This window comes from Gallinula chloropus (assembly GCF_964237585.1).
Source record: "Gallinula chloropus genome assembly, chromosome: 1".
Classification (NCBI taxonomy): Eukaryota; Metazoa; Chordata; class Aves; order Gruiformes; family Rallidae; genus Gallinula; species Gallinula chloropus.
In genome coordinates, this window is record NC_140085.1 from 212285396 (window position 1) to 212313299 (window position 27904).

The 27904-nt window shown below is 41.9% G+C and overlaps 1 protein-coding gene across 2 annotated transcripts in view; it reads left to right on the forward strand.

Annotated features, from left to right (window-relative positions):
• FRY (FRY microtubule binding protein) overlaps positions 1-27904 on the forward strand; it is a 179370-nt gene that overhangs the window by 12272 nt on the left and 139194 nt on the right. For both annotated transcript variants that reach the window (XM_084279472.1, XM_084279471.1), the window contains exon 2: positions 20470-20669. In XM_084279472.1, coding sequence (XP_084135598.1) covers positions 20470-20669 — 200 coding nt within the window. The remainder of the gene's footprint in view (positions 1-20469; positions 20670-27904) is intronic.

Here is a 27904-nt window from a genome sequence, read left to right on the forward strand (position 1 = left end):
GAAAGATGAGCAAGGTTTGGTTAGGCAAGGGGAACAGTGCATGGGTATCCAGGACTGAAATGGGGAGCCTGAAGTGGGGAAAACACAGTTGTGAGGAGACACCAGACTGTAGAGCAGGAGTAAGAAGAGAGCAGCTGGGTAGATGGGGGAGGTGAGAGACAGAGAAATCCCCTCCCAAATGCAGAATTCAGTGCATTTCCATCCTTCATACTTGCTGTATATCAAATCCTTCCAGCAAAGGGTATGCCTTGCTTTTCTTCAGTGCTTGGGTTAGGTGGTACAAAGTGATAAATGTTCCCATGTGAGGCAAGCAGTGAGCAACTTCTGTGTGCTGTTCAGGAACTGGGTCAGTTGGTTCATTTGCCATCAGATTAATCATAGGTCCACTGTATTGTCTCATTTAGCATCTTCCCTTCAGAGAGCTGGAGTCCAATAATGCAGCAGTCACAGAATCCCAGAATCACAAGGTTGGAAAAGACCTTTGAAGATCAAGTCCAACCATTCCCATCCTAAGCTAAACCAGAGCCCTAAGTACCTCAGCCACCCTTTCTCTGAACACATCCAGGGAAGGTGACTCAACCCCCTCCCTGGGCAGCCTGTTCCAGGCCCTGACAACTCTGTCAGGAAAACATTTGTTTCTAATGTCCAACCTGTCCCTGCCCTGGCACAGCTTCATGCCATTGCCCCTTGTCCCATCTCCTGTCCCCTGGCTGAAGAGACCATCGCCCACCTCTCTACAACCTCCCTTCAGGTAGTTGTAGGTGGGGAGAAGGTCTCCCCTCAGCCTCCTCTTCTCCAGGCTAAACATGTCCAGTTCCCTCAGCCATTCCTCAGAGGATTTGCCCTCCAGCCCCTTCATCATCCTGGTTGCACTTCTCTGCACTTGCTCCAGGACCTCAATGGGCTCCTCACCATAAGAAGGACATTGAGGTCCTTGAGCATGTCCAGAGAAGGGCAACCAGGCTGGGGAAGGGGCTGGAGGGCAAATCATACACTTCATACCCATTCTGGATTCCAGTGGTAGCTATGGTTTTCCATAAAATGTGCAAAAACCCAGCACAGGATCATGAAATTCTGATAAATATCTGCACTGATAATTTAAGTAAGATACATTGCACAGTGATTTCAAAACTGAGCATTGTCCTAACTCTTCTTCACTGAAGACAAGGGAATACTGAACTGTTCATCAGTGCAACTAGTTAGACTGATTTCTTGTGTGCTTTTTAAAAGCCCACATGCTGTGTTTTAAAATTCATTTATTAGTGTATTCCACATAAAGTTTTAGACTGTTTTTTTCCAGCATCTTACTGTTAAATAAATGAAGCTTTTACTGTTGGTTAGAATGAGGGAGAAGAAAATAAACTGGTGGAAATGGGTGTTAATTTAATTCATTATCACCTTGGCATCTTTTAATCTCATGCGAATGCCTGATTTATTTTGGATTAGTAACTTGGTCCTGATCAGTCTGGACTGGGTATGTAAAATCACAATGTCCATTTTATAGCACTGTAAAGTTTCTATATGTTCATTGTGCAGCTATTATTTAATGATATTTAATATCCCAAGGTTACACTGTGCCAAACCAGAGATATGTCTACTAGGAAGAGAGGGGCATCTGGAGCAATTGTTGCTTTGGAGGCTGATTCTTCCCTTCACTGTTGATCTGCTTTGTGGGACAATAAACTGAGATTCAAAAAGAAGCCTAAGCTGAAGACGAATGTGATGGAAATGATTTAGCATGGCTCAAATTCAGGCAGAAAACAGAAGTATCTGAATGATCTGATTTGGAGGCATTCGTGAAATGTATCTAATATACAGTGACAAGGACAAGATGTGATTTGCCATTGTAGGCATTCCCTTACCCAAATACCTTCATAGCTTAATGTTATTTTTGATTATAATTTATCATGTAATTTTTCATCATTGTCACTCAGTGATGAGCTGTGGCAGTTACTGAGCTGGAGCCCTGCTTGCTGTTACACTTCAGCTCTAATTCAGAGCACACTGAATTCTTCCTTCGAATTTCACAAACCTCAAACAAGCAGGACGTGGGTAATCCTTACTCTTCTGTCCAGCAGTCAGAAAATGAGAGTGCTTGCCAAGAAGGTGGGAGATGGGAGTTCAAAACCCAGAGGTTTAATTAGGCATCTAACCCAAAGCCACCATATTCAAGTGGGTTCCTTAGCCACTAAGATGTTTATGCAACTTAGAGCAGTTACAGCTAAATTGAAAAGGAATTGAGCTGCTTCTCTGCTCTGTTTGTCTGTCTACAGTGGCCTAACAATGTGAAGTTCATGTGGGGATGTATCTCAGGTGGTGTTGGGTCCAGACTGGTCATTCTGAGCTGCTGCCTGACTTGTTGGGAACCTGGTCATTTGGGTCAATTTTTTGATTTCTATTCCACAGGCCAGGTTTAAGCACAGGGTGATGGTCTCTTCAGCCAGGGGACAGGAGATGGGACAAGGGGCAATGGCATGAAGCTGTGCCAGGGCAGGGACAGGTTGGACATTAGAAACAAATGTTTTCCTGACAGAGTTGTCAGGGCCTGGAACAGGCTGCCCAGGGAGGGGGTTGAGTCACCTTCCCTGGATGTGTTCAGAAAAAGGGTAGCTGAGGTACTTAGGGATCTGGTTTAGCTTAGGATGGGAATGGTTGGACTTGATGATCTTCAAAGGTCTCTTCCAACCTTGTGATTCTGTGATTTCAGGTACTTGAGGTTTGTGCTTCATATAGTTCTGTACATGCTTTCTTACTGACAAAGCCGTTCATTATCATGGGGTTGCCATGGAGTTCTGATCACACGGATCTGGGAATAATAACCCATTATGCTAATATAGCTTGTCATTGTGTTTGATGTGATGTCCCCTAACAACAGCTGATGTTTGTAACTCATACAGTTTATGGTAGGACCGCAGTTTACGGAGCAGCATTGTCAAACATTGCTTTCCCTCTTTTCTTTGAATTCTCTTTCTGATTCCATACCTACTGGCAAACCCAATTATGCATTTATTAGGTCAGTATTGTTCCTGGTTTCAATTTCTTTCTACAGTCCTTGAACAAGCAGTTCTGGCCTATTTGAGTATTGGAGCCCCAACCTGGTGTTACAAAGTTCCCTTTGGGACAGAAGCAGGGCAATTTACTGGATTTAGTGAACATTTTAGGTGCCACAAGAGAAGAATGAAGAAAATAGTGTTCAGTGGGTGAAGTACACAATTCTGTAATGCATACAGCATTACCACAACCATGCTTAGACACACAAGTGGGAAACTGAATTTAATTCATACCACTAACATACAAGGAACAGGTCTTGAGTCTTTACACTGCTTTGTTCCCCAGCAGGTGACCAGGGCTTTGTTGGTGATCTGTAACACGCACAAAGATGCAGTTTTACCCTTTTCCACATTCTCAGGGCAGTCCACCTTCATGTGCACATGGCCATGTGTTCAGTAGTAACATTTCAGCCATGGTTTTTCTGTGCTGCTGTGAACAGCACTGGGACAGGCTGCCCAGTGAGGCTGTGGAGTCTCCTCCTCTGGAGACATTTAAAACCCACCTGGATGTGTTCCTGTGTGATGTAGTCTAAGTGATCCTGCCCTGGCAGGGGGGTTGGACCAGGTGGTCTTTCAAGGTCCCTTCCAACTCCTAACGTTCTGTGATTCTGTGATATCCATTCAGTGGGAAGTGGCTTCCCTGAAAGTGTAACTGTTCCTTCAGAGAGCTTCACTCTTCCATGTGAGCGTTGTCTTAAGGCAAACCACGTCTTTGTCTGGTTGCCATGTGTTACAAGGCTTATTTATAACTTATTCTGGTAATGTAATTTTTCTTTCATATATTCCCTGAAAATTGAATAATCTTAATATATTGCCTCCACTTTCATGTTCCCCCAAGGCATATTCTAGAAAACAGACCTTAAAATCCACTTCTGCTTTGGCAAAGTGTGTTTGACAAGCAAACCATCACACCAAGGAATTTTTACGTATATCTTTAAGATACTGTGATCACACAAGCTGCATTTGTACCTGGATGTACCACGAGAAATCAAGTACTGATAGGCATTTAGACTTCTGCTTCTTGATAGCAAGATTAGAGATAGAAGAGTCCTTCTCAGAACATCTGTATCATCCTTCTGCCAATGAAAGATTGTTCTCAGCAATATGTTTTCTACTAATGTATTCAGCGTGTCATAAATTATACAACCAGAAAAGCCATTGTGTCATCCAATCTGTTCTCCTCATAGAGCAGGCTTTATGGCTGCTCTGAATAAATTTCTGTTTGAGCTAAAGCTCATATTTAAAAAAAAAAAAGAAATCTTAATTTAAAATTTCCATTAGTGGAAGAATAGGCACCAGCCTTAATAGCATTCTGGCAGTTAATTTCCTTCCCTTTGTGTTTAACTTCTTTAATGCATTGGTCTAGTTTAAAATTCCAGACATTGAATGTTACTGGGTGATGACCTGTATGTTAGAAAATTTCTCTTCCTCATATTCATGCTTAGCAGGCATGGAAGTCATCTCACTTAACTTTCAGGCTTCCCAGGTGACAGAATCACAGAATCACAAGGTTGGAAGAGACCTTTGAAGATCATCAAGTCCAACCATTCCCATCCTAAGCTAAACCAGATCCCTAAGTACCTCAGCTACCCTCTTTTTGAACACATCCAGGGAAGGTGACTCAACCCCCTCCCTGGGCAGCCTGTTCCAGGCCCTGACAACTCTTGCAGGAAAACATTTGTTTCTAATGTCCAATCTGTCCCTGCCCTGGCACAGCTTCATGCCATTGCCCCTTGTCCCATCTCCTGTCACCTGGCTGGAGAGACCATCGCCCACCTCTCTACAACCTCCCTTCAGGTAGTTGTAGGTGGGGAGAAGGTCTCCCCTCAGCCTCCTCTTCTCCAGGCTAAACATGTCCAGTTCCCTCAGCCGCTCCTCAGAGGATTTGCCCTCCAGCCCCTTCCCCAGCCTGGTTGCCCTTCTCTGCACTCGCTCCAGGACCTCAATGTCCTTCTGATGCTGAGGAGCCCAGAACTGGACACAGCACTCGAGGTGTGGCCTCACCAATGCCCAGTACAGGGGCACAATTACCTCCCCAGACCTACTGGCCACACTGGTTTTGATACAAGCCAAGATGCCATTGGCCTTCTTGGCCGCCTGGGCACACTGCTGGCTCATATTCAGCCTGCAGTCACCCAACACCCCCAGGTCCTTCTCTGCCTGACAGCTCTCCATTTATATCATTTATATTGCATCTGATTCCAGGCCTGGCTTTCTTGGCAGCCAGCTTGGAGAAGTGCACATGCTCAGGGTACAGCTGAGGTGAGCTGTTGTGGACTGTTTATTAGGAGGTCATGAATCACACCTTGAAGTGCTTGTGTTGTCTGAGAAGGTGTTTTGGGTTGGGTGGCTCCATGTAAATATGTTTTGCAGATAGGTGCCAATGTAGGTGCAATCAGAGAGGATATGATTAAGTGACTGTGTAACAGTCTCATGGTCAAACTAAACTAAGCTTTAAGGCAAGTTTCCCAGTCATTAGTTATAGCTGCATTTCCCAACTGTCCTCTAGTTCATCAGCATCTTCCTCAAGTAGCAGACACAGTACCAGGACTCAGCATCCACCAGTGGCTGCAGGGACACTGACAGTGAAGCAGTAGAGCTTCCCTGCTTTTGCTTTTGTTTATCCTGCTTGAAAAGGCTCTCCATAGCTCTTCAGGTCACAAGAATAGCAGCCTGTTTTCCACACATTAGTCATCCTGGTCTCAGGCCTTTCTTCATAATCAGTGCTCCCCAGGAATAGAAAGCCTTGTTCTGTTCTGTCTGGGCAGCGTGTGCTCTTTGTCTCTGGCTATGCAGTTCTCCATAGGTTAGAATTAATACCTCACATGTGCTTTGCTGGCATTTAGTTTTCAAAATGCTATTCAAACTAGGACCTTTTAGCTATTTTTTCTGTCACTCTTAATTTGTGCTTTGCCTGTAAACTTTATCAGAATGTTTTTCTTTTGTGTCCTTAACATGATAAATGGAACAGGACCTAAAGCTGGCCTCTGGACCTCCACTGGAAGTGCACTCATTGGGGTATAATTCTCTGCTAATCCATGCTGAGGAGTGTATTACCTCACTTTTAACCTACCTGTGTTGTGAAAATTTCATTTTTTTTCCCTGTTCTCATTTTAAAGGTTGATAAAATACCAATTCAGTTGCCAAACAGAAATACAGGACTGCACTTTTAACCTTGTTAACCAGATTTATAAGCTCATAAGCTTTTAATATATACATATATATGTGTATATATATATATACACACGTGTCTTAAGTTCTGCTTTCCATAAACCTGTGCTTATAGTGATGTATTGTAATACTTTGGTTCTTTATTAATCAAATACCACCATTTGTGGATGAATATCAGATGAGCTGTGTTGCACTTGCCTGGATTGTCCTTGCTGACACTCGTAAGAAAAGCTGATAGAGCATTAGTTTCACCACATCCCTCAGAAACACCAAACTTCCCTTTGAATACCCCCATAAAAGGAATCTTTTTATTATTTTCAAATGTAATTAGGCTCTTCAGCTTTTCTGAGGAATTACTCTGCTTTCTCTGTGTTTAAGCTGTTTATTTGGAAAATCCAATGTTAAACTTGGGATTCTTTCTTTTCATAACCAGCTGGTGCAGAGTTGCCTCTGTAGGTACCTGTTCTTTTCCAAATTTAACAATGTATTTCTGCAGTCACTTATTCTAAAACATTTAGACATTTTAATATATGGAAAGAGTTTTCTGTCATGGGCCACTGACCAGCATGAGAGTGATGTCCTGTCCATGTTGTGTTTGGTATTTTCAGTTATCTTGTCATGCAGAGGGTCCCTTGGACAGCAGCAGAATTCCTCATGCTCCTGTCATCTGTTCAAGTGAAAGTTTTTCAGTAGGCAGCTATACTCAAGCCAAGCTTTCAGAAGCCTTCACTGTGCTCATGTGGATGATATAAATCACAGAATTACAGAATTGTAGGGGTTGGAAGGGACCTGGAGAGCTCATGGGGTCCAACCCCCCTGCCAAAGCAGCTCCCCAGCTCATATTGCACAGACAGGCGTCCAGACGGGGCTGGAATCTCTCCAGAGATGGAGACTCCACCACCTCCCTGGGCAGCCTGTCCCAGGGCTCTGGCACCCTCACTGGGGAAAAGTTCTTCCCCATGTTGTTGTGGAACTTCCTGTGCTCCAACTTGCAGCCATTGCCCCTTGTCCTGTCTCCACAGACACTGAAAAGGGGCTGCCCATTCCCCCTGCATTCCATGCTTAAGATACTTAAAGACATTAATTAGATCCCCCCTTAGTCTTCTCTTCTCAAGACTGAACAGCCCCAGCTTATTCAGCCTCTCCTCATAGGGGAGATGCTCCAGGCCCTTCATCATCTTCGTAGCCCTCCTCTGGACTCTCTCCAGGGGATCCCTGTCCTTTTTATCCCAGGGAGCCCAGAACTGGACACAATACTCCAGGTGGGGCCTGAAATCCTTATCTTGTCCCTGCTGGTTTTATATTTCAAAGTCACCATGAGAAATATTTGTGTCCCAGAGTCTGAGTCCATTCAAGCGGCAAACATTTACACTGGTGTTTAGGTTTGTGGCTAAGAAACACGTGAACTCCACTTTACAAGAAAGAGTTGCTAATAAGAGTGGTTAATAAAGGGTTGTGACATGCTACAGCATCATAATGGTGTGGGGCTAATAAAAGATGACACATCCTGTGTTGGTTTGTCTGAAAGGAAAGAGGCCAAGTAGCGTTTAACTTCATAAAGAAGATAGACAATGTTGTGAGTGTGCTGCTGCAGCCAGTATTAAGTAATGACAGTAATGATTCAATCAGATGTAGAGTAGGGGATTGATAATGATAATTATCAATCCAGATTTTGGCTGCAATATCTTTCCCCTCATTTTTCTTTGTACAGATGTTACTTGGTATTCCCCACCGCAGAGGGAAACGTGAATGGGTGTCTGACTTCCTCTCCTTATTCACAAGCTCTCCTGTGATCCCATCACAGAAACCTGCACAAAATCTTGTGGAAGTTGTCTTGGCCTGTGAAGCTTTAGCCTGCCAGTTCACAGTGCCAGCTTGTGTCTTGGTTTCCTCCTGGTGTTGTGCCACTTGCCACCCACACCAGCCAGGGGACGAATCCCAGCCAGCAGCAGCTGAAGTGCACCACGGCGCAGTTCAGTCTCCACAAGATGCGCTTGAGGAGTAAACAGACTTCAGAGTGGGAGTCATCTCTTATAACCTTGGATGCGTGTCCTTGTTGTCAGTTCTCCTTCAGTAATCACTGACAAGTGATAGGCACCTCTGGAAAGCAATTTATTCTGTCTTAAGCTAAGAATCCAAGAAGGATATGATGAATCACCTAGAAATGTCAGTCTCTCTCCATTTACTCTACTCGGAGCCTAGGTGGCTAGATTAAACTCAGTGTCTGGCTTGTAGGTGGCTAACTTTGAACCTTTCCTTCAAAGACAGCATGGAGTACAGCCTGTGGATCAGAATACAGGTCAAGGAAGCAACTGCAGTCTTAAAGGTTTTTCTTCAGTGTAGTACTAGACTTTGAAGCATAACTACACATGACATCATATTTATTATGGCATGAAATAAGCAAAACTCCTTAGGAAATCAGCTCTTAGCCTTTGGACAGTTCAGACCATGCAGTTTCAGAGGTAAATGAGCTACAGCCTGGTCCTTTTTGTGCATCAGTAGTAGCACACTGCTTATGTTTGCACAAGGGCATTCCAACACACTCAGGTTTCCATTCACATGTGTACATTGCAGGGAAGCCGCAGTCACAGAATCACAGAATCACAAGGTTGGAAAAGACCTTTGAAGATCAAGTCCAACCATTCCCATCCTAAGCTAAACCAGATCCCTAAGTACCTCATCAACCCTTTCTCTGAACACATCCAGGGAAGGTGACTCAACCCCCTCCCTGGGCAGCTTGTTCCAGGATCCTATCTCTTGTCACCTGGCTAAAGAGACCATCACCCACCTCTCTACAACCTCCCTTCAAGGTAGTTGTAGGTGGGGAGAAGGTCTCCTCTCAGCCTCCTCTTCTCCAGGCTAAACAGCCCCAGCTCCCTCAGCCGCTCCTTAGAGGATTTGCCCTCCAGCCCCTTCCCCAGCCTGGTTGCCCTTCTGAGCAACATTGATACGCTGTTTTCATTCCAGTGAAACATGTGAGTTTTTAACAGAATGAAGCAACTTTTATCAGTGGTTTGGAAGAGCAAGTGTGGACAAAGAGGCAACAAAAATTCAGGGAAGGCTCCCTTTTGAACATCTGAGGTAGCTATTGAAAGTGGAATAGGAGTCAGACACAATTCCATCATATCCAAATTGACAGTTTTATTGTAAAACATTTAAGGAGAAAAGGAAAAACATGCTCTCTCCAAGAGAAAAATGTATAGGGAAGGAAGATGGAGGTCACATCCTCCCTTGTTTGCTGGTCCCTCTTTTGGAAATAAGTGTTCCTTCTCTTTTGGACTCTTTTAGCTTTGTGCTTTCTTGGCACTTTCCCAGGTTCCCTAAAAATAATTCTCCCGCTAACACCCATCAACCACAAAATGATGGGAACATCTTCAGCTCCCTGTCTCTGAAAAGGAAAGCAAACCCATCAAAACGTCCATCTAGAGGTCTTACAGGAAGCTATTTTCTGATCCAACAAAACTGGAATGGATGTTAGCTTTTTCCCCCTAGTGCAGGAAAAAGTATAAAAGAGTATTGACATCTTCATTTGAAATAAAATGCTTTTGAAGCTCTCATTGATCCCAAAGAAATTGTGGTGGTGTTTCAGAAATTAACCATTTTCTTTGTTTAAATCTTTTTTTTTAAAATCACTTCATCTATTCATTTGAAAAATATGATCTGAATCTATCGTTCCACCCTTATTTGGAGTCTTTACTTTTGGAATAAGTGGCAAAGATAACAAAACTTTTGAAGTTGTCTAGGAAAGATACCAAGATTTTGAAAGTATATTGTCAATCTCAAGTCAGCCTTCAAAGAGACAGTGTGTCATTACCCTTTAAAACACAGTAAATGAGAAGTCTTTGTGTTTGATTTGGTTCCCATCAGAAGCAACACAGGTACGTTCCTTACTGAGAAGTCATCCCCAAGTGGAACATTGATATGGCAACTGGAAATTGCTTTGGGATTGTCCACAGGATTTCCCATGTCAGCTAGCTTCTTCAGAATTAAATCTGAAATAAAGCAAATTCTAGGACCAGTCCAGTTAAAAATCTTGGTGTTACGTGCCTGGGTTCACACATATCTTCAGCACAGTGCTATATGTAAACAAGACAATAATGATCTAGGGGAAAATAAGCAGAAAAATAGATGGTGAACAAAGAGAATGGGTAGGAAGGGGAATGGCTATCCTGCCTCACACAGATGTCTTGCAGGGACCTGAGGTAAGAACCCAGAGAACGTTGCTCAGCTGCTCAACCCCTGACCTGCAATTTAGGAGAAAGGGAGAGGGAAAGGCTACATCTTACAGGGTCATAGTTACTAGGAGCATTGCCAAGTCAGTGAAAAGGACGTTCAAGAGTGGATGGACATATATGACAGGATTTCCTGTTTGTTTGTTTCTTTTGGCAGTTGACATTCTCTAATCCCCTGCGTACAGACGGGTGGCCTTTCGCAAGAGGGGAAACGGGTTGCACTCACTGCTTTCTGTTGCTGGGTCTCATATCAGTTACCCCTCTCTTGCATAGAATAGAAGTGCACATCTAAGTGTTACAAAGCTTAACCCCTACCTGCCATCCACTGGGATGAGGGCCAGAAGGTTGCTAGTGGCTAGAAAAGCCACACCAACAGTTTCCAAGGTACCAGACTGAACAAGATCCTTAGCTTCTAGCTTTGAAGCACTTCACGTACATCCACTTCAAATAAAACCTGTACACATGTGTAAGGACTGTGCTAATGTTTCTCTGAGCTTGAGCAAAGTTATCTGTGTTGAACTGGTTATTTCCCAATAGGATTCATTTCAGAAGATGGCTGCTTCCTAAAGGTCTCTGAGTGGAACGAGCAATTGAGCTCTTTGTAGACATGCAGAGAAGAGCATCCCCAAAAGTGCTATTTTAGCATCAATCAGGCTTACTGAGTAGCAATATATTTGTTTTCATGGGTGCTGTTTTTTGTTTCTATCCTGCAGAGGCTGGATCTAGTTGCTAAGAAATGACTACATGTGGGACTTGTTCTGAGGCCCAGTTCTGGATTCAGGGCAGTGCAGAATGGGCTTACTATAAGGAGTAGGCCTTATATCCTGATGTGTTCAGACCCACCAAGGTTATCATACAGGCTGTTTTGTGGGCCTAATGTTTTATGACATACCTGAAGACATAATCACAGAATCATAGAATGGTCTGGGTTGGAAGGGACCCCAAGGATCACAGAGCTCCAACCCCCCTGACACAGGCAGGGACACCAACCTCCAGGCCTGGAGCTACACAAGGTTGCCCAGGGCCCCATCCAACCTGGCCTTGAACACCCCCAGGGACGGGGCATCCACCCCCTCTCTGGGCACCCTGTTCCAGCCCCTCACCACTCTCTCTGTAAAATCTTCCCCCTAAAATCTAATCTAAACTTTCCTTCCTTTAGCTTTAGTCCATTCCCCCTTGTCCTGCCAGTGTCTACCCTTTGAACAAGTTGATTCCCCTCCTGTTTGTATGTTCCCTTCAGGTACTGGAAGGCTGCAATGAGGTCCCCCCTCAGCCTTCTCCTTTCCAGGCAACATAAATTGATGAACGGCATGTGTGTGCACATGCACAGTCACACATGAATTTCAAGCCTCCTTTTTCTTGGCTAGAGTAGTTGGGTTGGCCAAAGCTTACACTTTATTGGCTACTCTGCCGCTTCTTAGTGGCTGCACTAATTAGTCTCCTGTTTTCTGGCTTTGCTGTTCATTGTGTTCCATCTAGAATTTGCCCTCTCTTGCTGTGGTAAAGGGAATAAAAGATTTGGAGAAGGGTTGCTCATCCAAATCTGCAGGGGTTGTGACTGTCTTCTGTAGTTTAACAATTATTCTGCAGAGATTGGAACAGATATAACTCAACCTGGCAATGGCTGCAAGTTGGAGCACAGGAAGTTCCGCACCAACATGCGGAAGAACTTTTCCCCAGTGAGGGTGCCAGAGCCCTGGGACAGGCTGCCCAGGGAGGTGGTGGAGTCTCCATCTCTGGAGAGATTCAAGACCTGTCTGGACGCCTATCTGAGTGCTATGTCCTAGGGAGCTGCTTTGGCAGGGGGGTTCGACCCAATGATCTCTTGAGGTCCTTTCCAACCCCTACAATTCTATGATTCTATGATTTTTTCAGTAAGTCTTGGGACAGAAATAATTTAAACTACCTTTATCACTGAAGAGATCTTCTTCCTTTCTCTTCCCCCATGCCATTTCACATAAATTACTCTCCTGAGTAAAGAAACAGCAGAGGCTGAAGTTTATACATTAACCTTCTCTCCCTTACAGTTTCAGCGTAATCAAGTAGTTTGAGAATTTCCATTTGGGAGACCTCAGGTCATTTCTCACCACTTTTTTGGAAATCCTCCCAAATGTGTTACTCCCTTCAGGCTTGTTTTCAGAATGAGACGTTCTGCTCCAGAATCTTGAATTTCTTTTATACTTTTCCTTGCTGACCTCATGGCCTCTTCTATTTTATCTTCTAGACTGGATAGTATTTCTTCTGGCATCGCCCTGACTTAGGTTTTGCATGGACTTGTTTGGTTTTCTCTTTGTTACATTGCAGACCATCTATCTAATTGCTCAATCAAAGTAACTCTTCATGAAGACTCTTGTATTTAGATGAAATAGCCTTTTGAAAGGGGATGAGTTGGGACAGCTTCATGTCATGTTCTTGTGTCAGGAGAGCTGTGCAGAGTGACCTGGTGTATTCTCCCAGTAGCTGCTTGAACAACAGTTTTAGAGAGTGTTCACAGTCTGGAGTTTTAAAATACAGGTTGACTGACATTTCTATTATTTGTCATTTTGGAGACAACTTGGAGATTGCAAAGAATTCTGTCACCTGCAAATGAGCCATCACAGGGAATCAATCTCATCCAATATATTCGCCTACATCTTTTGTTTACTGCTTATTTTACATTTTTTGTTAAAATAGAGGAAGCTTTGCAGCTACTGTAATGTGAAAGCACCACAGTAGATAGATACTCTCTGCCTGGGACTCACGTATGCAAATGGTAATTACAGATCTGTCCATGGCTAGGAGAATGCATGTCAGCATCTCTACCAGCAGAAGTGTAAATGGTTTCCAGCTCTAGAGGAGGAAAGCTATGCCTGCAGTGCTACTGCTTATGGCAGATTCACACAGCAGCTTTTATATAGACCTTAGAATTGCTGTAGGATACACAATCTAGTTTCTTTACATTTATTTTAATACTTTGTTTAAATTGTATTTAGGTAAGCACGTGCAGAGGGGTCGCTTTATCTCCCTGGTTTGTCCACTATTTTAGTAAAAAAATGGGAAATAAGCAGTAAACAGAACATGTGGGCCAATATTCATTCTGCATGAAATTGATTCCCAACAGTGGTACCACCAAAATTTACACTTCACTTTCCAAATAATCCGGATGTGGGACTCAGATGTGAATTCTCTTGGTCTTCCATTTTTTAAAGCAAATCCTCCTAAGAGAGGATTAGAAACACAAAAAGATCACACACTGGTAGCATCAATTGCTCATCATAAAGTCCTATGCTTTAAATGTATTTCCTATTGTCTATATTGCAAGGCATTAATACTATGCTTTATTGGTTAACTTTATGGCTTTATGGTTATTTTTGGTTGAAACATGCAAGTGGATTATGCAAATAAAGTTTGTATTAAAATAGTGCTACTACCACATCATGCTAATATGCTGGAATAACATTTGTTTTGAGAATCTCACAGCTCCATTTTCCAAGATAAAAATGAATCTTCTAGACTTTGAGTTTGTTTCTTTCAGCAAAAGTTTCCCTGGAATTTTATTCTTTATGTCTCTCAAGCTCAAACTAATTGGGAATGTTCTCCTTCAAAGGATGAAAAAGCCAAATTTGGGTAACTTTGGTACATGTACCATGTCAATTAACTTCTTTATACTTTATTTAATAATGTGGGGGTTTTTTAATAGCAAAATTGCAGTTTTAAAACAAGGCAAATTTTCTTCATTGTTACTTCAGAGATGTATAATCATCCTTAAAGATATGTAGTTTTTCACTGACTCTTGGCATGGAAAAAGAAAAGATATGGCATTGGTTTTATCTCAAGGAATTTAAACTCTATTCACTTTTGGCCAAAAGACCTTAGTTACAAACCAAACCCCATCCTGTGCTGTCTCTGCGCTTTGCATTTCTATACTAAGAGCTTTGGGCTTGGATTGTATGATAATACGTGTGTTTGATATGCATGGTTTGTTTATGTCAAACACCATTATCCTGTCTCATGTTCTTGGAGTGCCTAAAGTAGTTTCACTAATCTGTCAGCAGAGTATGTACTTGTGGATAAATATAGACATGCAGCCACTCCTGAGTGGTCATCATCATATGCTGAAGCTAAAAATTACTCCTTTGGTTATTAAGAGGCTGATCTGATCTGCAGGCCTGTTCCAGCTCACACATTGTAGGTCTTCAGCTCTTGTCTATTAAAACAAAAACCCCAAAATACAAAAGAAATTTCTTCCTCAATGCGGAAAAATTTCTAGCAAAGTATGAGACAGGCTTATGAAACAAGAGATTTTCTTTCTAAGCTTAGTTAGAAAAGGATTCTGACTTTTCTAAGGGAAGGAGTGGAACCTTTCGGGCATTCACGGGCTCATGGATATTACAGTAGCATGTTGGAGGAAATCCAGTGTGATCGGCTTCATAAAGGGGCTGGGTAGGTATGAAAATACTCCAAATCCGGGTTTTGGTTTGTGGTGTTGGTTTGTTTGTTGTCACTGAGGTGTGTGTTGCACAGGGTTAACTAAAGAAAACACCACCTCTGTTTCTTCTGCTTAAAGAGACTGCAAGTTCAGTAACTGTGTGTGGCTGGAGTTGTATCCAGTGTAGCACAGACCTTGGCTTGTGTATTGGGGTTCTGTTGTTTTGCTTCATCTCTGCTCTTTAAGAAAAATACCTGTGGTGTAAATATAGCAGAGACTCTCTTGTGATAATTTAATTTTGTACTTGTCCCTATTATCGGCTTGGTGAGCGTGTGTATGTGTCAAAACTACCATGATTTTTACAGCTGTTTCTCTGATCAGGGAAATTATCAATAAAAGGGGAAAAAGAAAACCCCAAACCACATTGATTTTCATTCAGTAATCCTTTTCCTGGCAATAGTGTATGGTAGTGGTGACATCCATAAATGTTATTGCATTGCTACTTCCATATTTAATCCTTGCTTTTCATTTTCTAAAAATACAAAACATTGAGAAAAAATCTTATAGCCTGCACTAAATTAAAATATTCTGTAGGAAAATAGTCTAATTTGAAATGCATCTTAATGCAAATACAGCAGAAAAATAGGGAGCATGTTCTTGGAAACAAGAAAATGGGTTGTTTGAGAGAAGTAGCCCTCAGAATTTTAACCCAAAAATGGTACAGGCATCTTATAGCTGATCAAGCATAGTTAATCATTTTTACAGCTTTTCCTGGGAGAGGAGCTTTAAATATGTGTACAGCTTCCTAAAAACTGACCCACAGATTCCTTACTGCAGGGATCTCGAGCATCAGGATTTCCATGGTCTCCTGCATGGGCACTGCCATTCATTCTCCTTAGGAATGAGCTACTTGTGTCTAGGTGAAGGGTTTAGTTCCCTGCAGTACTTGTGTGGTGGCCTACAATGCCTTGGGACTTCAAACTTAAGTGTTTCAGTCTTCCTCTCTGGTATTTTTCTAGAACATTATTATTTTGAAACCAGATAAAAAAAACATAATCTGTCAATGAAATGGATGACTTCATTGCAGCAATTTCTTAACTTTTCAGTCTGATTTCTAGTTTTATGTCTCAGAGGAAACTTTTTAATGAGCTTCGTAGGGCACTCAGTCTAGGAAAAACAACTACATTCTGTTAAAGTTCATACCTCATCAGTGGAGAGGTCAGTGACAGTCTAGGCACTGGGTGAGATTTTTGTGGTGCAAATATGAAGCATAGGCAAATGCTTGAGATAATGGAACTGAAAAGGTGCATTAGAAAGCCAAACCTGTGTGTAACAGTTCATGACCAGCTCATGATCAACTCAGAACCCTCACACTGTTATCAGTCTTAACTTTCACACTGAAGATGCTTAAACAGAGTTAGCTGCCACAAAATTGTCTTTTAAAAATTTGAACAAAATCAATGTCATATGTCAGTTATTTCTCTAACTGCTGTAATTGCTATAGCAATGATAGATGTTAACTCCCAGGATATCCTTTTTCTTTCCTTTGGGGGGGAAGGCTGTACAGTCCTGTATTTCAGGGAACAGCTAGGAAAGAGATTTTGAACTGAAAAATCACATATAGTTGGATTTCTCTATTACAGTGTGCAAAGAATTGATTTTTCAGTCACATGCCTGGAAAACAATAAGATCAGCCTGTGTCCCAAACCTAAAAGCATTTGTTTTTAAAAGGCTTCCTGCAAACAATGACTGAGTAGTTTTAAATCCCAGTCTCAAAATCCTGGCTAAATGCCAGGATGATTAAAGATAAGGGTGGAAGCTCCCAAGTAGTGTGACTAGTATCACTTAAACTTAATTATGTAAGGATGTGAAGCGTGCATGATCTTACACGCTGCTTTCCTTCCTTCCTGCCTTCCATCCCTCCTGCATGTCGCTTCATAGCAAATTTTGAACAGAAATTGCCAAGAGGAACAGAAGGCAAGTTTATGTTTGATTAGATTCCCACAGATTCCTTCAACAGGGACCCTGGGTGGGTGCACTGGCCAGAGAGCAGTGGGCGGCCCAGACGGGCTCTGTTCAGCTCGGGAGAGGCTGGCTGATGGGCAGCCTGCCTGCCCTGGCACAGAGCTTGGCTGGGAGATTGGGAACGACTGGGGAGCTTCAGATGATGGCAGCAGGGAGGACAAGGCTTTTACTATGCAAAGGACATGAATCCTTAAGAAAATTGGTTTAATTGCTCACAAAAAAATACCCCCACGTTTTTCCTCAGAACTTGGTGATGAAACTGCTTTCACAGATAGAGGTGAGCCAGTCAAAAACTCATATTTGGCAACTACATTAATGATTGTAAAAATATTCTGACAGTAAACTGACTCCTGATTTTGCATAGAAATTTCCATTACCCTGTATATCCCTATTGTCCCAATAAATTTGCATGTGATCTTCTGCATCTCACTGCCTTTTAGGTGATGACAGGAGAGCAGCAGCATCTCCCCTCTTCTCTGGTGGCTCTTTTGTCATTACTTTGAAGTAGATTATTATTAAGAACAACAGGGTATTTTTAGAGAGAGATTTATATAATATAAATGCAGAACTGTTCAATACACTCAGTTTTATGCTAAGAGTCGTGATGCCAACAAAAGCCTCTGAAAATGCTTTTGCTCTCAAAAATCAAGTGAAACTTTGCAGGAAACAAATCCAGCAGGAAACATCTATTGGAGTGAAAGAAGTGATGCTGCTGTGCTAAAGAGTGGTGGCATACCTTACCAGGCAGGACTAAAGGTTGGATGTGTGTGTTCATGTGTTACATGAACAAAAGCTTTTCTATCTTGCATTATAGTAAAGTAGTGGACTTCTACGCTGATTTTTCTGAAAGAAAATATGGTCTCTTTTTCTACAGCATATATCTTTTTTATTTTTCAATGCATGCATTTGAGGTCTGATTCTGCTACATTGTGAATATATTCAAATTATAATGTAGTCTGGGACATTTTCCCCCTTTTTTTTACAGCAATGAAGGATTAAAGTATTCAGGAAAGACCTAAAAGTCTCATTTACTCTCAAAAGAATCTCCTGTAGTTAATAGCTGATGGTTACTTTCAGGAGTATCATAGAATCACAGAATCATAGGGGTTGTAAAGGACCTGGAGAGCTCATGGGGTCCAACCCCCCTGCCAAAGCAGCTCCCCAGCTCATATTGCACAGACAGGCGTCCAGACGGGGCTGGAATCTCTCCAGAGATGGAGACTCCACCATCTCCCTGGGCAGCCTGTCCCAGGGCTCTGGCACCCTCACTGGGGAAAAGTTCTTCCCCAGGTTGGTGTGGAACTTCCTGTGCTACAACTTGCAGCCATTGCCCCTTGTCCTGTCTCCACAGAGCAATGAAAAGGGGCTGCCCATTCCCCCTGCATCCCCTGCTTCAGATATTTATAAACATTCATAAGGTCCCCCCTTAGTCTTCTTTTCTCCAGGCTGAACAGTCCCAGCTCACTCAGCCTTTCCTCATAGGGGAGATGCTCCAGGCAAGCAGTTAAGTCAACTTTTGTTACCAAGAAGGAGGTTTGAAAGGTACAGGAAGAACCAAGGACTTAATTCTAAAAGCCAAAAGGAGAAAAGAAGAATCCAGCTTAGAGCATGGAACCCCCTTTCTGGCAGTTCAGTTATTCTGCACATACGTTCTATGTCTTATTTTATCTGAATTTATTAAGTTCTGTTCTGCTTTAGGAAAAGGCTAAAGGCAGTGGATATGTGGCATCCAGCATTGTAGTTCATTCTTCTTTCTTACTTTGCAGCTGGGATGCAACATGCAGTGTAACGCTCTGGAATTCAGTGCTGTGGGGAATTGCTATAATGGTATTAGTTCAGAATATTTTCCACAGTTTGTATTGCATTAAAGCACCTCTGTCCCAATCACCAGCAGCTCAGGGGTGTTACGACACTTACATTGCATTCGGAGTGGCTAATGACTGGTCTTCCCACTGTTTCTTCATTTGTGACTTTGAAAGGCTCTGGCAAAGCTCACACAGGGTGCTATCAGAACTTGCCTGAAGAGCAGAGAGGACTTTTGTTGCCAAAAAAGAGCTAAGCTTGAGGATTTTGTTTTGGAAATGTTATGCATAGAATGGTAATATTTGAATTAATGAGGGTTTGTTTCATAGGACTGCAGTTTTATTTATTTTTTTTAATTTCACAGCAAAACACTAAGTTGATCTAAGCCTGGTGCATAATACTTGGTATTGGTTATGTGGAATTCATAGAAACATGGGAAGGGGTCTCTGGAGGATGATTAGTCCAACCTCTGCTCACCAACTAGAGAGGTTTCTCAGGGCCCTACCCAGTAAAGTTTGGACTGTCTCCCAGAGTGGAATTTCTACTATTTCTGTGGACAACCTGTACCATTTTTGATCATTCTCTACAGCTCCCTGAAAGGAGGTTGTGGTGAGCTGGGAGTCATCCTCTTCTCGCAGATAAGTAGCAATAGGACAAGAGAGGGAATGGCTGCAAGTTGCACCAGGGGGGGTTCAGGTTAGAAATTAGGAGACATTTCTTCACAGAAAGAGGGATTGGGCATCGGTATGTGTTGCCCAGGGAGGTGGTGGAGTCACTGTCCCTCGGGGTGTTTAAGGAAAGGTTGGATGAAGCACCTAGGGATGTGGTTTAGTGAGGGGGATGGTTGGACTAGAAGATCTGGGAGGTCTTTTCCAACCTTAGTGATTCTGTGATTCTATGATCACCCCCTCACAGCAGAATTCCAGATAGTGGAAGAATAGTCTGGCTCCATATTTGCTGTACTGCATCAGGTAGCTCGAGAATGCAGTAAGATCTCCCCTTAGCCTTCTTTTCTAAAGGTTGAACCAGTCCAGCCCTCCCAAGCTGTAACAATCATCTAAGTCCCTGACCATCTTCATGGTCCTGCCTTGGCCTTGCTCCAAATTAGCAATGTCATTCTTGTATGGGGGAGCCTAAAACTGGTCATGGTATTCCAGATGTGATCACACAAGTGCCAAATGAGAGAAAATGGCCATGGAGAAAATGTAATGTCTGACTTTTCATATAGGATTTACATTGGTGAAATGTCATTGTTTTTAACAGTGTCATTCTTGATTGACCTCAGTATAAATGAGGGGAGAAATCAGGCCCTTCACAATGTCCCTTAGTCAAAAGATCAGACTCCTGACTTTTGCAAGTGTAGGTCAGTTTGAACAGCAATGGAGAATAAATTTGGTATTTGGCTCCTGAGTTACAGATCTGACCTGCAAGATAAAGGATAAGAAATGAGGATGTTAGGTATTAGTGGTTTTATTGCAATGTAAAAACAGAGGATTGAGTGTTACACTGCATAGTAAATACTACTGAATTTTTACAGTGCATAGTAAATGCTACTGAATTTTAACACATAAGATTTCATCTTTGATTCCTTCCTCCAGTCTGGATTATGTAAATTTACCCCTAACTATACCAGGGTAGTTGAGTTTGTGTATTGTGCATTTCTTCAATTATCAGCTAGCCTCTGGTTTTGCTTTGGCAGTGTAGCGGGCCGCTGGGATGCTCTGGAAAAGTTAAGAACTCTGGAATTACCCAGAATAAATGTGTCTTTCCTACATTTCAGCTTCTCCAGTTGGTAACGGATACATCAAGCCACCCGTCCCACCTGTTTCTGGCACACAGAGAGAAAAAGGACCCCCAGCCATGTTGCCTATCAACGTTGACCCAGACAGCAAACCAGGCGAATACGTCCTGAAGAGCTTGTTTGTCAACTTCACCACTCAGGCTGAACGCAAGATTCGCATCATCATGGCAGAACCTCTTGTGAGTAAAAAGAAACTCTTTCAGGATCTGTGTGCTTTGCTCTGAGGTTATTTTTAAACAAGCCCTGCTTGCCGTGCCATGCAGAGTATTTTGCTTGTAATCTGCGTTGGAGTTTGATAGTGTTTCCTAAACTGTAAGATATGCTACTGTGGCAGTTAGGAGGTTGTGGGAGAGGACAGAGGCATGCAAGATATGCCCAAGGGGTGACATGAAAAGGAATGGGTATTTTATTTCTGTTTGCAGTATGGACACGTGTTAATGTTATTGAGAGGCAAAAGAGGACTCAGCCAGCACAGATTTCACAGCTGGGAGAGCGGACACTTGGGGCAAAATAAATCAGAAAATGCTGAAATAGGATTAAAAAAATGTATTTCTGAACGTTACCAGTTTTCAGCCAAAGCATGGAAATGAATAGTGCTGCCTGGTTCCTATTTTAGTTCTGACAGTGGTAGACTTCCTAGCCTAAGAAAGTGCTCCAGCACCTCTTTTCCAGATATGAAAAAGCATTTGAAAAATGAGCTACATTACAAGGTCTTGCACAGCCAGTGAGAGAGCAGTCATTTTTTATATTTTAGCCAAATTTAACATACAAGTATGTCTGTTCCAAATTGTCTTATGCAACTGAACTTCTTTCTGTGAGTCTGCTACTTTAATCTGAGACTACATTTTCTGTACACCCTTTTTATTTTGATAGAGGGAAGACTAGTTCTATAACCTATTGTTTAACAAGGTAAAAATTAAAAATAACAATAAAAATAACCAGCAACTTGTGTTTCTAAGCTGTAAGGGATTTCTTATAAAATCTTACAGCATTTTTGTTATAAAGCACAGTGTCCAAGTACTTAGTTCAGTTCTCTAATTTCAGATCTGGATGTTCTGAACAGTGAATTTAAGCTTGTCTTGGTTCTGATGATGTCTCTTTAGCTTTCTGCCTTTATTTAGATCCAAAAGCATTTGCTGCTTGAAAAGTTTTTCAGGACTTTCCTCTGAAACATTAGGTAGATGGAAGATGACAAAAATATCTTACATAATTTGGAGATAGCACAAAGAAAGCTGACAGGAAGGAGTATATTGACAAAGATACATTTTCTTTCATGTGTTTCCCCTCCCCCCCCCCCCCCCCCCCAAAATCCCCAAAAATAAAATAAACTGATAGACCCTTTTAAAAAAAATACCAGAAGCATTCTGAGAAGTTACCATCCAGTCTTCATGTGACACAGAGTGAACACCCTCAAAATTGTGTTGTAAAATGGCTTTACAAGATCAGGGAAACAATAAAAAGGCAAGGACTGAGAACATAATTTCTCTGTGGCATCTCTGTTACTCTGCATTATCATGTAATCTTTTAGTCATGGATATGAACCAGTGACTGCTTTATTCCCATTTCACCTTGTGTTAAAATGATTTTGGGTTGCTTTGTGTTGATATATTGGTTTTGTCTCTTTGTGAAACTATGGATATTGATCTTGTCCTATCTTAGTGGTTGTTCAGTGAAATTTCATTCGGTAAATTCCATGTAGAATATGAAAATATGACAGGAGACTGTAGTGGCACCTTCTTGTCAGCATTTTCAGAATGTATTTCTTTCAGGGGTCTAACTGTGAGACACTAACAATAATTCAGTGGCATACTCCTGTCTTATTAATACTAATAGGACTTACAAGCCATGGCATGCTGCTACTTGAGGGTGACTGTGACAAATGGGTAAGCAGGTTTTTGTAGACATTCAGTCAAAATGATCTTGAAATAATTAGGTTGTAATGAAAGAAGTGACAAGGGAAAAACGGCAAAAATTATTCTGGAATAATGGCTAGGGGGTTAAATTCACCCTTTTTGTGGAGTGGCTGTTGGATGTTTAGCAGCTTTGTTCCCACATTTCTACTCTACTGACTAGAATTGGGACCAGGGAGTCCCAGGGCTTTGTGAGGCAAAGATTGTAAATTGGAGGTGCAGAGCCACCCTTTGGCCTTTTTTCACAATAGGTAGTCAGATGGTAAGCTCTTTGAAGATTCTGTTCTAATTAAATTCAAATGCACTTCAAAGGAAATCAAACTTGCAAAGTGCTCTAACACTGAGATGCTTCTAGTTTGAATTCTCAAGTCATTACAAGGTATGACAGTTTAATTTTATAATGAGAGATGAAAACTTAAGATATCTTTTAGAGAAGCTAAAATGATCTGTTTATAACATAATTGCCTTTTCCTCTCTCTTATCACAAGTCTAGCTCAGATTCAAGATCTGAAGTTACTACAGGATTAAAGACTTACTGATATATTCTTTGCCTAGATATTTCTTCCTGTACACACATTTGGCCTGGTTATCCTTTCTGATTATCATTACTGGGTTTTTTAATGAATTTTCCTTGCAGTTTCATTGGGTTCCATGTGCCTCTTTGATATTCCCAATTCTTCTTTTTTCTTTTTTTTGGTGATGTACACAGACCCCAACTGTAAAGTACAGTGTTCTGACATCTATGGGGAGAAACAGGTTTGTGTCCTGCCATGAGCTGCAGGTGCTAGCAAGGCACAACAAGTATTTTGCTGTTTGCTAGGGGAGCAGTTGAAGGGCACAGCACCCACCCCCCTCCTGCAGCCCCAAGAAATCTCGGCTGGGATAGCAAGATTCCAGCAGCAGAGAAAGCAGAGGGCAATGTCACCTACTCCTCCTGCTGCCTTGGCTGTCAACCAAGTACGATTTCACATTCTGGTTACTGGATCTGGCAGCGATCATCATTAAAAACCACACTCCCCAGTTAATGTTTTCTAGGCATGAATCTAATGTCAGCTCTCCACTGCTAAGTCTTTAACGAGTTAGAATGGAAACCTTTTGTTTCCAGAAGTGATTTTTGGTTGGTTTTTTTATTTTGCTTTGTCTGAGGAATATTTTATGTGGATTTTCAGGTCATTTTTTTTTCACCTTTTTAGGGTCTGAAATATAACACATATTTCAATAATTTCAATAATTACATTAAGTTCATAATTATGTGGCTAATTTTTAATGATTAAACTACTGTACCATATTGTCAAGTTATATTAATCCAAATTAAAGGTACTTGGCAGCAGAATCAATTAAAAGGGATTTTCCAGTTTATAAAATTAAATTCACATAAATGAAATGTAAGTAATTTCTTCTTGATAACCTTTAATAATTTCCTCCTCCTTTTATGTAAATAATTGTTCACCTTTATAATGAGTATGAAGAATTTTCCTGCAGACCTTTTTTCACAGCTCATTGCATCCATATTTACATTTTTATCAGTTTATACTGTAAACCTTCTTTGCATTGCTTCATTTGCAAACACAAGTTGATATTTTGTTACTGCTGATTTTTTACAAACAGCAGTGACCTTAAAATGAATCCAGAATGAGGAATCCAGGAAAATATTTTTGCCAGTTCAAATGATAAAGAAGTGTTTACATATCTTAACACTGTAAGGGAAAAAACCCAGAAAAATAGTTCCCTTTTTAGGGCTGTTGATTATCACTTAGGGTAATAATTCATCCTGTGCATACTGATCAGGCTAATCTTTAAATACAGCTCTCAGCCCTACTTACACACAGCTGTAGACATTGATAAAACAGAGCGAGCTACAGGCATTGACAGTGGTTAATGGTTAATTTAGCTGTTGGTAAACTTTCATTACGCTTTTCTCCCGCAAGCATCTTCTTTTACTGAGCTTGTCTAAACTCAGGATCTCTCTAAATACTGCACTCAAGGACCGAATTTACTCATTACAGGATTAAGACTCTCAGCGTATCCATGTATTCAGCCTGTAGCTTTCTCTTAGGTAGATATGGAAAAAAAACCCTAAAAGCAGGGATGTGATTGATACTAGTGTGTTTATTCCATTTCATTAGAAGAATCATAGAATCATAGAATGGCATGGGTTGGAAGGGACCCCAAGGATCACAGAGCTCCAACCCCCCTGCCACAGCCAGGGACACCAACCTCCAGCCTGGAGCTACACAAGGCTGCCCAGGGCCCCATCCAACCTGGCCTTGAACACCTCCAGGGATGGGGCGTCCACCACCTCTCTGGGCAGCCTGTTCCAGCCCCTCACCACTCTCTCTCTAAAAAACTTCCCCCTAAGATCTAATCTAAACCTTCCTTCCTTTAGTTTTAATCCATTCCCCCTTGTCCTGCCAGTGTCTACCCTTTGAACAAGTTGATTCCCCTCCTGTTTGTATGTTCCCTTCAGGTACTGGAAGGCTGCAATGAGGTCCCCCCACAGCCTTCTCTTCTCCAGGCTGAACAAGCCCAGTTCCCTCAGCCTCTCTTTGTAGGGCAGGTGCTCCAGCCCTCTAATCATCCTTGTGGCTCCTCTGAACCCTCTCCAACAGTTCCACATCCTTCTTGTATTGGGGGCCCCAGGTCTGGACACAGGACTCCAGAAGCTCAAAGGCGTTGCAACATAGCCCTGTATTAAAACAGAGCTGGCAGTAACAGCCAAGCAGGTGGCTGGGAAGGGCAAGAATAATTCAAGTTTGTTTTAGTGGACAACCAATGTGTAGAGTGGTGCTGCTACCAATTGGCTTTACTCTAGGCTTCACTTTCTTTAGGCTTCGCAGAAGAAATATGCTGAGTGCAAACTTTGGAGATAAAGAAGGAGAAGAGGTTTGGGGTTTTGAGGGCTGCGCTGTGATTAACTGTCCTGGTTTCTGCTGGGACAGAGTTAATTTTCTTCCTAGTAGCTGGTAAAGTGCTGTGTTTTGGATTTAGTATGAGAATAATCTTGATAACACACTGATGTGTTTAGTTGTTGCTAGGTAGGTGTAGTATTTACACTAAGTCAAGGACTTTTCAGCTTTTCATGCTCTGCCAACTGCACAAGAAGCTGGGAGAGCTGAGCCAGGAGAGCTGACCCAGACTGGCCAAAGGGATATTCCTTGCCATAGCTGGCTGGGAGGTGGGATTGCTGCTCAGAAACAGACTGGGCATTAGGGGTTTTTTCTTGCAGGTTGTGAGCAATTGCATTTGTGCCTTAGTTATAGCATAGCCTAGCATAATTATAATAATATTATCTTCCTTCATTAGCCTATTACACTGTCATTTTCTCAACCCACAAGTTTTTTTTCCATTTTCCTCCCCATCCCACTGTGGGGGGAGAGGTGAGCGAGTGGCTTCCTGGTGCTCAGTTACCAGCTGGGATTAAACTAGGAATTAACTAATAAGGTTTATTTAGGCTGTAATAATATGAAGCAGCTTTATCACACAGCTGTAATGTAGACTTTGCTGGTTTACTGGACTGAAAGTCCAGCTGTATCACGTGAGGAATGACTCCTCTGTTCTCATGTATGAGACACATTGGCCTTACACAGTTTTGCACTTGAGGTCCTCCTGAGTACTTTGGCATACACAGGGCCTTTGGAGCCCTGTTTCTTCACAGCACACAGACAGAAGTTCCTATCAGGAAGACAGAAATTAATGGAAAAGAGGAAAGACAAACTGCCTTTCTCTGTGCTAACTATCCACTCAGTATGTGTGTGATAAATTGAAAGGAAGATTATTTTATTTTAATAACCTGATGTGAGTATATATTGAAAATGCTGATTGTTTTCTCCATACAAAATTATCCTTCCTACAGCTTTCTTCTGTGGAGGCTCCAAACATGCCAGATGCCCTTTGTCATCTGTCCCTATCGCTTTGGTGTCACATCGTATCACTCAAGGATTATGTCACTAATCATTTATATAACTGTTTCATTCCACTAGTGTTTGTGGAGTTCTGTAAAAATTCAAAACCCTGTAAAACATGTGGGCCATTTATCCCAACCCTAACGAGTTTGTAGTTCATAATATCATCATTCTGTATCTAATGCACTCCTTCAGGACTCTGGGATGCATCTCATCAGGTCCCACAGACTTGTGTATGTTCAGGTTCCTCTCCTTCACTAAGCACCTTTTGTTGGAACTTTACCAGCTCTCCTGAGTACAGACCAGCCTTACCAAACCCTTCACAGACCCTGGCTCTGCCCAAGGTGAAGCTGGACCAGATAAGCTTGTTCTTTCTCCTAGCAGAGACAGCTAAGCCTGGGAGGTACCATCCATAAAAAAAGCAAGCTCTTCTTCTGTACTGAAAGGATGTGAAGGCAGAAAAATGTAGGAAAAATCAAGCTTCTGTACTGAAGATGGAAGCCATCAAATACAGCAAAGGCAACTCTGAAAGCAAAAAGAACCTTCACTTCTCCTTCCACTCACTGTTATTCCCTTCACCATGGGAATAATAATATCCTCCTCTAGTTATTGCAGACTAACACCTGTTGCAGAACCAAGTTCTGAACAGTGTAGAGTACTTGTCTTTCTAGGGTGGCTAATCTTCAACCTCAGGACCATTATCTTCTTGAAGGACTTAGAAAGGTTTATGTGATTCAGTCTGTGATAAACAGGTAAAGTATCTTCTCTGTAGATGAGAGGGACATATCATAGAATTGTAATAACAGAGTTGAGAAATAAGAGTATGAAAAACATTGTTGGAGAAAGAGTTTGAGGAAGAGACAGATAGAAAGATTTCAGAGGTAATCCTGGCAGGCACAGAAGGATGGAAACAGGATGCACCCTGGGTCAGATTCCAGTTTCCATACAAGACAGAGGACAGAAGTTCATTCCATTTTTGGAACCAGGAAGAAAAAAGACATATTCTTGCATAACCATTGGCATAGGCATTTGCATTTAGAAACAGATCTATAAAAACACTGATATATTTCAGAGATGGGCAGTGTCAGCAGGAGCTTTCTCAGTGATCTCAGGGTTTCCACAGCTGGCTGTGTGGGCAGAATACTGTTTGAGGCTTCATATCTCTTTCTGACAGCAAAACTCTCCAGGATGCTCAATGCCTCTGGGCCTCACTACTGCATGGGTGTAGTAGGAGGTTAGTCAACAGTGCATATGATGGTTGAAATTGCTAAGAATATTTAATACTGAAAGGCAAATTCAATCTGAGGTCTCTAAGACTGTTGTAGTATATCATATGTTGACCAACACTTGCAAATATAGCACAGAACCTACCCCATACTCATAATCACATTTTTGTGTCAAAGATATTGGTTATTACTACTATACAAAAAATTAAACTCATAATACAGTCATCTCAGGCCAGCCTTACTACTGGTCTGTCATCATGAAAGGACTGAAGGAAAATTGAGAATTTGCTTTGGTAGTGTTCGTGCCAGGTAACTTAGCAATTGAAGAGGTATCTTTCCATATTTTTGCAAGAGCTTCATCCTTTGCAGGCTTTCA